The 12,562-nt window shown below is 38.6% G+C and overlaps 1 protein-coding gene across 2 annotated transcripts in view; it reads left to right on the plus strand.

Moving 5' to 3' along the window:
• The window catches only part of CadN2 (Cadherin-N2), a 70,915-nt gene that overhangs the window by 14,611 nt on the left and 43,742 nt on the right, over positions 1-12,562 (plus strand). Inside the window, exon 2 of one of the 2 annotated variants that reach the window (XM_070209146.1) lies at positions 10,848-11,617. In XM_070209146.1, the coding sequence (XP_070065247.1) occupies positions 11,566-11,617 (52 nt within the window). In that variant the 5' untranslated portion in view covers positions 10,848-11,565. Of the gene's footprint in view, positions 1-10,210; positions 11,618-12,562 lie in introns of those variants that run through there. The other variant, XM_015173118.3, reaches the window with a different exon arrangement.

Below are 12,562 nucleotides of genomic sequence, written 5' to 3' on the forward strand. Positions count from 1 at the left end.
AACAACACACACACGCACACACCCTTGCCAAGTGTAGCTGCGCATTTTCCCCATTTGCCACTTGGCAAGCGCTGGATGTGATTGTAGCGAATGCAAGGGCGAATGCACAGGATCCCGCATTAGTTCACGCACGGTTCAGTGCGCCAAACTTAATCCTTGCTCTGTGGCGCCTCGACACGCCACGCCCCACTTCTGTGTGTGTGTATGTCTGTGTGTGTGTGTGCGTGCTTCGGTGGATCGTTAGTTTATAATTTTAAACTTGGATTAAGCCAGCAAGCAACGACGTGCCAAGTAAGTGGAGCGGGCGGCAGGCGGCTTGTTTTGAGGTTGCCTCCGAGGGGGGCGGGTCGGGGCGAGCTTGGTGCGTTGCGAAGGACGCGTAAAGAATGTGTTGGTAAAATCAGGTCAAATGTATGTGTCACTTTTATAGCTTATTATGGCAAGCGCAGGATAACCATGCTGCCGTACCCTTCCCCCTCCCACCCCAGCAACAAGCAGCGACCACCAACCCAACTCCGATCTCTGCCCTGCCAACTCGCGCTTTAGTTTATCCTTTATGCTACTGTTGCCTTTATGGGCAACATTGTCGCATAATGTAATCATTGGCCCAATGATGGCATGTCCTCAAGACAAATTCTTTGTTGTAGTATCTGCCTGGCATACCGCATAGCATGCCATGGCACGTAGTCCTCACCCCCCGCCCCCATCGACATAAAAAGAAATCTAATAAAATAATAAAAGTTCGTTTAGTTAAAGGCAATAAAATGACAACACCTCGCATCATTTTCCTTATCCTGTAAGCAACGCAGCACAATGGTTATTCGTAGTACGTCCTAAGGGCCCGTTCCATTAGTGTGCTCTCTGCTTAACTACAGTGAAGACTATAAGATAGATATTTGAATAGTCCCTATTAAGAATTGTAAAAATATATGTGTCAACCAATAGAACATGCTTTGGAAAGAATATAACATAAGAATAAATTAAACTTCAAGATGATTTTTTTTGCTTAATACGAAAATCGCTTGCATATAAATTATTCTCAAATGATTCCTAAAAGACACTTTATTTAGCTCTTGTTTAATTATATTATATTTCATAGCTTACACATAAAAACAATTTAAAATAATACCCTCTGCAAGGGTATAAAAATATGTTTTACATTTTCTTACATGTAAGATCCTAAAAGTAAAAGTAAATAATACAAAAATCTATATCGTACTTATATATTACAGTAGTTAAGAAACTTTCTTAAATTTAAAAAAAAAGACGTTTATCAAAAAAGGAATGCCAGACTAACTTTCGTAAGAAACCTTAAAGCCAAATTATAAAAAAAATATTTGCACAAGTATAATATCCAACAAACACACACAAATAAAATAATAATAATAATTGCATTGTTTAAAAGTTCGCCGTTGCGACTTTTGTTAAAGTAGAGTTCTTAAAGATAGGCCTCATAACTTGACAAGTTTTTCATTTATATTTATTTACCAAAAACACATTCCACGGAGTTATTACAAAGTTTTGTGCTTTGTAGGTGAACTTGCAACAGAGCAGCTGAAGTGTTGGGGGGGGAGGGAACTTCTTAATAAGGTTGTTCGTCACATAAAAGTTCATTAGGGGAAAGTTCATTGTAGACAAGTTTGCCTGTGACGAAGTTTTCGGTGCTTGGCGTCTTATTGCGTACGCATTGGATTTGCCGCAAGCAGACCGCAGCTGCCATTTGCCAGCTGCAACAAAAAGTGGCAGGCAACGCGCTTTGCTGGCAAGCACACAAAACTAATGAGTTTCCGCAAAAGATTTGCACTTGTTTCAAGTTTAAGTGATTTGCGGCCAGTTGCCAGTTGCCAGTTGCCAGTTGCAAGTTGCACGTTGGTTGCACCAGAATGGCCACTTGTTAGGATCTTTATCTCTTGTACGCTTTGTCGTTTAATGCATTTTTATGAGCTGCTTTTCGACTGACTGCGAGCCAAGTACTCGAACCATTTTTATTTGTTTTTCCTTCTTCGCCCTTTTTGCTGGCCAACAAATTTGCATATTTATTGCACAGTTCGAGGCAAATAAATCTGCGAAAACTGTAAAGGGCCATAATGTAAACAGCGGTAGCCATAAAAAGCAGCCCGCAGCTGCAAGCTGAGCCAAAATGAGTTGTTGCTTATCTGGCATATTGATCTCTCCTTAGTGAATTCTTATTATTTTCCCCTATTTCTTTTTTTTTTTTTAAGAAAAGGAATATGTTTACACTGATTCAGCAATTTGATGTATAGCTAAGATACTCGCTCAAGATTACTGCGAATTTATTGTGCTTTTTTTTACTAGACACACAATTGACAACATAACAAAATCAAACTCCTTTGTGTCTGCAACTTTTTAATGCGCCAACTGCCAAACAACAACAGCAATTTGTCAGCCCAAAAATATATGAGATATATATATAAATATATTCTATGTGTCACTGAGTTCAGCTCACGATAATTGATTTACTTTCTGCTCATTGTCGTCAATCAATTGCGATTTCCATTGCCGACACTCATACGCCACGTGCGCCCAACGACCGAACGACTAAGTCGACATAACGAGCTGCTCACACGCTGGCAACTCACGCCATTCACTCCATGCTCGAGTGCTGATAACATTTGGAGGCGTCTCTGGTTGCGACCGGGCGTGGCAAACGCACATTGATTGATGTCACTTTGTCAGCGGCAATGCCATTGACAGCCACTGTGCCCCATCGGGGGGCAATCAACTTTGCTCCGTGGCGCTAAAGGATTACTAAGGAGAGCGTGCAATATTTTATGTTAAACGTAGCTTAAAATTGAAAGCATATTTTTTTTATTAAAATGCCCCGTTTTGATAAAATAACAAGGGGAAAGATCGTTTAATTGTTGAACAGCATTTTATTTTATTTTTATTAAATTCATTTTATTTATGTAGATTTATTTTTTGCAAAAATAATATTTATTTGTGAAACATACCACTTTTCATATCATTCTGGCAACTTGCTTATCAAGCGTTGCCACCTTGGTTGCCGCAGGATTGCCACTTCTCTTCAAAACATATGAAGTATTATGGCAAGATAGTGAAAAGCGAGTTTCAAGTAATTCTTTTAACTTGTGACTAAGTATTTGAACACTTGTCAACTTTTCGATTAAAACTTTTTTATTAAAACTTGTTAGTTTATAAATATATCTTGATCAAATAATATTATCTATATTCCTAAGTGCGCAAAATATATCATTAATTTTATTTCTTGGACGTCTGAACAGTTTATTTATTGACTATAATAGAGCTCTATTTAAGTATTTGTCGGGACAGTTTATAAATATATAATATAATATATTATTATTTACTGTGACTTTTATATCCTTTGGTGTCTAACAAATATTTTTGAATTTCTGTTGATGTCTGAGGCGTTTGTTTATGAACTATTGACTAGAGTGTGGTATATTTTAGGATCTGTCGGGACTGTTGTGTCTCGTCTTTCTGGCACGCTGCCAGCTACACTCAGAGCATAATTTCATGTGTGCGAAACGCAATTGCGCCATTTAGATGAGATTGAGCGTAGCACTCTGAACGTGTGTGTGTGCATGTGTGCTTGTGTGCTACTGTGTGATGGCAAAAGTTTGGCACGTGACAAAAGCCTGTAAGTGTTGTGGGTAGGTCAGAGTCTGGGGGAGGCGACTGTGGCGCTAAGTCGCGATGTTGGCCGCAAAATGGCAAGCAGAAATAATGACGCTTATATTTATGAAATTTATGCGTGACACCCACTTGAATACGACTGCTTGCTAACATGTGTATGTATTTATGTGTGTGTGTGTGTTCTGCTGCTGTGCTTATCAGCAGGCCGCCAAAAGTGCTTTAAGAGCTGCGGGCCACGGCCCAAGCAGAGAGCAAGCTGCGTTTCGCCCATTTTTAATCTTAATAAGAGAAAAGTTTTTGGCCAAAAATGCCAGTCAAGGCGTTTTTATTGCGCCAGCCTAAGCTAAATGGGCTCGTGTTTGGGGCAGAAGGGCAACTAAACTAGTGCTAACAAAGCGCGTGTGTGTCATATGACAAAATGGCATGGCACATAAGTATATTGTATAAGTATATATATTTATATATGTAGGCCCCTCTGCCCATGACATTATTATCAATGCATGTGGGCGCCAAAACTTTTGCCCTTTTCGCACTTAACTTTTCTACGCTTGCTTCTCAAATAAACTGAAATCAAAATATCATAAACACTTGACTGAAATAGACTTAAGTCTGAGCTGTCGTCGTGTCTGGGCGTGTGCCGGTCGAGATATATATTTTTATGCCCAATGGCGCAGTCATTAGATAAATAATTGCGAAATAAAGTTTCCACACTCTTTCTATGTCTTTTTCGATACATTTCTTTGATTTTTGTTTGCGTAACGCCAAAAAGTTTGCCACAATTTCTCGTTTTTTAAGCTTTATTTTCGTGTGTAAACTGAGGAGATTTCTTCTTTTTTTTTTGTTTTTCTTTTCGACAAGCGTCGGCGGTGAATCAACAAACAAATAAATAAAGCCAATAATGGCTGGAAAATTGATGCGTTTTCACATTTCTTGAAAATTTGCCATTGAGCTCATAAGCTGCCCTTTAAAGTGCCCAATTCCTAATACCCTTGAGTCTAGACATACTTACCTGGCACTGTAGGGTATTATAAAATTTGAGTATTTATTTATGAACCTATATAAGTATATATATATATCTCCAAGCGTATACCATTTTCACACGTATCTGTAATTATTAAACATATTCTTTATGGCTGTAAAATAACTATGTGAACTTTGTCAGTTTTAAAGATATTTCACTTAAATGCAAAGCAAGTTCGTTTGCTAAAAACATCAGCCATTCGGCACGCATAATATATAAATCATGCCTAGATTTAGCAATTACAAGCTTAGTTTACCCCAAACGCTTGTCAACATCAATTTATAAATCTTATAATAGGAATCTGTCGAAAATATACTTAATGTTGTTTGTTGTTCAAGACATCTGTTCATTTTCCACAGACAAAAGTATTCTTTTAAAAATTGTACATAGATTTTTGTGTGGGCCGCGTTAGGAAGACATTCGGCTTGCCTTTGTTTTGGCTGTTTATAAAATATGCATTTGCTTGGCAATGTGAAAAATGATGTCAATTTATTTATTTTTCTAATCATATTGCATATTTTCAAATATTTATGCCCAAGCGCTTAAGGGGAATTTCCTGATTTTTGTTAAATGTCAAAACTGAATGCAATATATGATTTTTAATTTAACATGACAATTTTGCTATTATTTTTATTTATTTATTTACATTCTTTTAATATGCTGCGGCAAATGTGCTGCAGCTGTCATTCAATGCACTCTATGCAGTCGACAAATTGCTCGAAGAGCAGCCAACAAAATATTGTGTTGTAGCAGCAGCAACAAGGTCTCGGCTTTTTATTGGGTGTAGCAAAAAATAAAATATAAAGAAATTAAAAACGAGCGAGGCTGTGCACGACAAAAAAGCACGAAATCCAAATATAATTTGACACACACTAAATTTATATAAATAAAATAAAAAAAAGGTGTGGCTAAAGTACAAACGTAAACGCTGAAAATCAAATATATCAAATGCTCGTAAATAAATCATTTGAATTTATTTTCATATGGGTTGACACAATAAAAGCACGATAAATACTCCACAAATGGCAAGCAGCAAGAACAACAAAGCAAACCAAAGACGACATGACGACTCGACACGTTGCATAAGGACCTTTTGCGCCTCTCCAGCAAAAAAGAAACCAAATCGAAAGCTGGACACGCGCAACAGACATTGAGTGACAACAAAACGGGACAGTCAGGACATTTCGGTTGCCCTTCAAGTGGGGTGCGGGCGTCTGGGCCAAAGCCGAAATGTTATTTTCCCACAGCCAGCGCCTTTGTGTGTGCCAGTATGTGTATGTTGTGTGTGTGTGTGTGTGTGTGTGTGTTTGCTTTGCACTTGTGGTTAGTTATTTGGTTGCCTGCCTGATCTTCGCTCAAGTGTTTGACGAATGGCGACAATTTCGCTGCCTTCATGCGCTTTGTTTCATTTTATCAAAGCATTCCATTACATTATTTTACGTTTCTTTTATTTGGATTGTGGCGATGGAGAAGGGGGCGTGGCAACGCCTATTGGCATTCAGCGCTTGGTATTTATATACAGCACGTCTAAAGTAATGCGATTTTGTGGTGGTTGCCATATCAACATCTAGTTAAACTCAGTTTGTTTATCAGATAGGTCTTTTGTGGTTTCTAGTTAGATGAAAATAGTTTTCCAGCAAAGAAATAAGGGTATAAAGGGAAACAATTATTCCGGCTGCATAGTTCAGTATATTTATCTACATTTTGGGGTTGGCTTTTAAAACTATTTCGTTTTGAATATTATTTTTCTGTTTTATTTAGCTTATCATACTTATTGATATTTATTATAAATTCTTTATTATTTTGCAACAATTTTTTCAGATTTTCATTTGATTTATTTATTAATTTAATCAACCTTACTATATTGTTGTTCATTATTAATTTTGCGTTTGGAAATCTTGATTTTGAATATTATCAGCATATATTTATATACTTGTTCCTATAACTTCCACCTACAAAGTTTTCCTGAGCTAAGCTATGCCCGCATTTGGCAAGAGAACACGTTGACTGATTGCCTAAAGATTAGCATGTATAAATGTTTTTAATGCGTACTGAAAATCGAATAACAATTGTCAGATATGATATCAAAGCTGCTGCAGAATTGTGTAAATCGTTGAATATATATCTGCTTAACTTGTCTGTTTTCTATGCTAACAATATTTTTGGCAACTGCTTGCGGACAAACGAACATTTCAGCGCAAGAGTATTTCACTTTGTATATTCTGCACTTTGAAACTTCTCAACTACGCTGTAAAATCTTCATTTGCCAAATGTCTGTCACGCCCCACCACGCAACGTCTCGCACGTGGCCGCAGACAAATCTTTTAAGCTGATGCGATTGTTGTTGCTGCTGCTGCTGCTTATATGAAATGCTGAAACACAATTTCCAACAACTCGTCGGCTGCAAGTTTTGTGTCTGCCACAGTTGGTGTTCTTGAGTCTTTGTGTGTGTGTGCCTACAGCCAAAATGAATGCAAAACGGCAAACGCCGAGCAGCTGCGTTGCCTGTTAACTTGTCTCAAACAAGCTACCAGCGGCTCATGTAGTAGCTGCCGCCCATTGGCAAAACAAATTAATTAAGTTTTATGCAAGTTGTGAATTTTGTTGCAGCTCCGATTGATTATTTCGCGTGCTTTATTTGTCTAGTTCGTTGTTGGCAGTTGCCAAAGCTGTTACTTGATGCTGCCCCAGGAGCTGTGGCATACGCTTGCCTCGGCAGCGTATAGTTAAGCGCATTTCATGCAATTGTGTAGCTGAGCCTGAGCTACATTTGCAAGCGTGCCACGCAGCAGCTGCAGCGACAATTTCCCACTTAGACTCCCTTTGTCTGGGGCAATCATTCTATCTGCTACTTTTGCGGAAATGTCGCCCTATAATTGGTTTAGCAGCAGTGGCAGCAACACTGTCGTAGTTTTTGCCACTATTTAACCAAGCGGACAGTAGCAACAACCAGAAAGAAAAACAACAATCGCAACATATGTTAAAGAGCCTTTTGGGCTCCGAACGACGCCGGGTATTCATGTTTTACGCACGTTTTTAGTGCTGTTGCTGTTGCTTTTGCTGCTGCATTTCCTATGTGGGTCACTTCTTGCGCTGTTAACGCATTTGAATTGCACGTCAACAATTCGAAAAACAAAGCCAGAAACTTTTGTCATTTGCTCAACGACAACAACAACAACAGCAGCAGCAGCAGCAACAGCAGCTGAATCAAGCAAACAAGAACTCGGGAGACGAGTGCTCTTAGGACCTGGGTCTTTGTGGAACTTTGTCGGTTAAAGCCGCTTACAAATTGTTGTTGTTATTTACGCATGAAATCTGTTATTTCTATAGTATTTTCTCATGAAATATATTTGGGCTTTGGTATATTTTATACAAATAGAATATGTTATAATATGATCCCTGAAGGGAGAACAATTGTGTCATTCCGATGTGTGAGAGGCACTTAAATGATATTTCTCTACAAATTCTGCATAGTTTTTAACAACACATCGAAAGAATACGTTGCCCGTGCGACGTCCATTAAGTAAAGCTGCTTTGTCTTCACAGTTTTATTTTATTTAATGTATTTTATATATATATATATCATGCTAGCCCAGGGGCTATTTATGCTCGTTGCGCAATGACCTTTGCTACCATAAATAAAAAAAGGCCACTTTGTACAAAGGGCCACATAAAATGTTGGACGCAAACTCGTGTAAAATATTTCCTGTGATGTAAAGTAAACAAAAACTTTTTGTATTAAGTTTGGCTTTCAAAGTGCATTTTCATTTTCTTTGTTTCTTTTTTTTTTGCGGGTGGTAAAGTTGTAATTAATATTTCTGAAGGAAATCAGTGAAGTAAAATAATATTCCATTTCCATTCGAAAAATTGCATTTTGCTCTTTTCCACATTTTGTCGGCAAAATGGTCAACTGAAAGGTTCTCAACTAATTTACTTGGCGTATTTCCTCTGGCTATTTTTTTGGTGTTATTTTTTTTAGCGGGATCAGCTTGCAAGTTTATGTCCATTAAACTTCCGCCACATTTTGTGATTTTCTGCTTTAGTTTTGGGCGCTTTCAATTCTGTGAGCTCTGGACTGTCGCTGCGGTTGGCCGGAAAGTTTATGCTTTTGTATTTCCGGCTAGCTAGCGCAAGAAGGTTTGCGGCAATGGGTTCTCGCTGTACTTGCTCAGCTTCTTCTTCTTCTTCTTCTGCTGCTGATTCCACTATTTTTCTTAGGGCGGAAAAGTGCAATTTCAAAATTTGTGCAGCGTCGGAGGAGGCGGCTGCCGAGTCTTTTATGCTGAGTCCCTAACAAAGCAATGTTAAAAAATGAACAAGTTCAACTTTTTGGCAGCTAACGCAGACGGACAAGAAGCCGGCTTAAGAATCCTTAAGCTGCCGACTGCAAAATGCTGCGAAGATGGGGAGCAGCAGCAGCAGCAGCTGAGCGCACATAAATTTGCATAAGTTGGGCATAAATGGGAGCACAGCTGGCTTAAGCGAGCTAAAATTGACGCTAATATTGTTGACCTCAATTGCAGGGCGTTTTATTCGCATTATTCACATTTGATAATCATTGCGCGTCGCTTAGCTGTCATATTGCCAATTGATTTGACCAAAATGCTTTCTTTTCTCGCATAATTACGCTATGCATAATTTATGAAGCCGCCCTATGACAAGCTGGCGCCCAACATGGATCACTCCATCACACATACAGAAAAAGTGGCCAAGTAAACCGCCAATAACGGAAGCCATTTGTATGCAGCACTCAACGCTGTAGCGGAAAAGCAATTGAGTTACTAATTACTTTGCGTTAGCTTTAATCGCCTTGCCTCCCCATGGAAGAAACCTAGCTGCTGGGCTAAGCCAGTGCTTACCCAGCTTTCATCCAATTCTCTCTCTTAGCCGTCCATTAAAAGTGCCTCTAAAGCGGGCCAAATGGCTGAAGTACGCTTACGCGTTGGCATAAACAATTAAATATTTACGGACAGCAGCAGCTGCTTCCGCTTCCACTGCCGCCCAACTCTGTCCCAGCATACCGCTCTTCCATTCAATCGCCTGCAGATAAAGGTCAAGGCTGTGAGGCAAGGAATAGATTCGTAAAGCGGGCTCGCGTACCCGACCCCGTTGTGGCCCTTGGGCTCATTTGCCTAAGCCTTAGCTGCGTTAATTGGCGCCCTTTGTTTGAGCCCCAAGTTCGCTAATGGCCATAAACTGTTGTTACAACCAACCGGGGCAGCAAGTGTTTGAAGTGCGATTGAGAATTTCTGAGCAACAGCGCTTCAAGGCGCCAAAGAACCAAGGCTCTAGCTAGCACGAGTGATTGCAAGCCCTGGCAAGGTAAACACCTTGCTGCCGGCCATCTAAGTTCTAGTGTAACCGAACCTTGACAACTATTTGAACTTTGTATAAATATGACCCAGTTGCCAAGGCATGAGCAGACCTACACAAATCTGGTTAGCAATTCCAGTTGATTGATAGTTCAACAAATATATTTATTCAAGATAAATATTGCACAAATAATTCATATTATAGCAAATATTTATGTGAATATATAGCAATTATGTGACTATGATATACGTATTCGTATTCTCTCACTTTCAGACCTTAAAGCTGACATTAGTTATCTTAATCTATTTGTTAGGCGGCCCACTTTCACACTCTCATTCACATGCTGTCATTTTACTACCTATATTTATTACCCACAATCAAATAGAAACTATAAAATCAGCATCTTCCATTGCATTGATAACTCTCAAAAATATGGCCTACTTTTGTGCGTTATCGAAACTAAGTTCGAGTTTCGAATTCCATTTAAAAATAACAGTTTAAATTCACTTTATGCCATTATAAAAAAAACGAAAACTAAAATAAAAATAACTCTACTCTGTGCAGTGCAAATTGACACACACAAAAAAAAAAGGAAGTGGTTAAAAGTTTATGACAATGTCATAAGTTTTTAATAGCTGAAGATAATCGACTGAAAAGACCTCATGATGTTGCTCGGAAAGTAATATAAAATAGCAGACCGGTCAATGGCTATGACATTGTTGCTGTATCATGCCACATAAACCGCAAAAATGAAATTACAGCACAGCTAGATAAAGTTAAATAGTGTATAAACGACAACAACAGCATAAATACCAACAGCACTTGTTGTTAATAATCGACAAATGTGAAACGTTCAATTATTTCCAACTATTTGCAGTTAATTAAAATGTGAATTTGAGTAATGCAATAAAAATAAATTAACGCTTGGTACTATGAAAAATGCGCAACTTTTCGATTTATGCAAACGCCATAAAAGTGCACAACGCAAATTACAAAAATACCTCAAAGGCAGCAGCAGCAACAGCAGCAACAACAACAGCAGCATCAACAACAGCAGCAACAGCAACCGCAGATGCAGCCTTCGCGCTTTGCTCATTAAATATAGTGGGAATCAACAAACGGAAAGGCAACCTAACCAAGAGCAGAAGCAGCAGCAGCAGCAACAACAACAGCAACAGCAACAGGAGCAACAACAGCAACATAAACAGCAACAGCAACTAAGAAGGCGAAGTCGCATTTATCATTTAATCATTCACAGCAACAGCAACAAAGTGAAATTACAAAGCCTTACGCCTCCAAACAACAAGAACCGCAGCAACAACGCCCGCAGCAGCAACAACAACCACACACAACAGCAACTACAAATTAATTGCTGGCTGCTCTGCAAAGCTTGGCAGTAAACAACTGGTAGCTGGTAACTGGTAACTGGTAATTTGCTGTTTACCAAGGTGTTGCTGGCGTGCAGCAACTGCAACAATCATAGCACGACAACAAAAACAGCAACAACTGCAACAGCTACAACAACAGCAGCAGCAGCAACAACAGCAACTTGAAGTCATTGTTTGCTGTTGTTGTTGCCGTTTGCCTGCGTAGTTATGGTCGATCCATTAAAAATCTTTTGGGTTTTGACAAATAGCACCTATTTGGGTAAGTGTGTAAAGCAATTTGTGTGTGCGTATATGTGCGTGCGTGTGTATGTGTTGCTGTTGTGCAAATCAAGGAAAGTAGCAAGCCGTGTGTATGTGATTATTTACACCTGCAAGTAACTGAAGTCTATTAAAATTTCATGATATGTTTTTTAAAAAAGTCTTGTATGTGTGCATATGTGTGAGTGTGTGTGTGTGTGTGTAGGATGTGTTGCCGGGGGAATATGCTCAACTAATGATACCCTTGTGTCATGCTGCTCAGACAGGCTTTTAAAATATGCATTCTTATATTTGCAAGTGGCTTTTTGAGTGGTTAAATCCAAGTCTGGTCGGGTTTTATTTAACTTTTTTATTTTAATGGACGCACATGCATCACAGACCCTATCTCAAAAATAGAAGCACTCTGGTGGTTGCTGCTGATGAGTTTAATATGTTTCCTAGTTATAAATAGGTGCTTTTAAGAAAATGGGCTTTCTCTTAGTATGAAGCACTAATCAATTTTTGCTTAAGCTCCGGTCTCTCATGTCCGATTTATGTACCTGGGCCATTTTTCACTATTTTGTTTTATATATTAAAGCATTTGTTTTAACTAATCGACTGACTAGTTAGTAAAGCCAATGTAAGCCACTTAAATTTAGTTTATCAAAACATTTAACACATATAGCCCAAAGAGCGCAAAATGGGGCAAATCCAAATCGAAGCAAATAAATGTTTTAATTAAATGAAAATAATTTAGAAAATTAAATATTTTTGCAACTTCGCCTGCCTTTGGCCAAAACAAATATCTATTCGCATAAATGTCAGACTTTGGGTTTGGTAAAAAGATACGCAAGTAAATAACTTTTGTGAACGCTTTTAATTTACTAATTAGTTTTGGTGACATAAAAACAAATAAATAAATGAGGGCATAAATATACAACAATTACATGCACACTCGCACACAAGT

Source organism: Drosophila virilis, chromosome 4, assembly GCF_030788295.1.
Source record: "Drosophila virilis strain 15010-1051.87 chromosome 4, Dvir_AGI_RSII-ME, whole genome shotgun sequence".
Lineage (NCBI taxonomy): Eukaryota > Metazoa > Arthropoda > Insecta > Diptera > Drosophilidae > Drosophila > Drosophila virilis.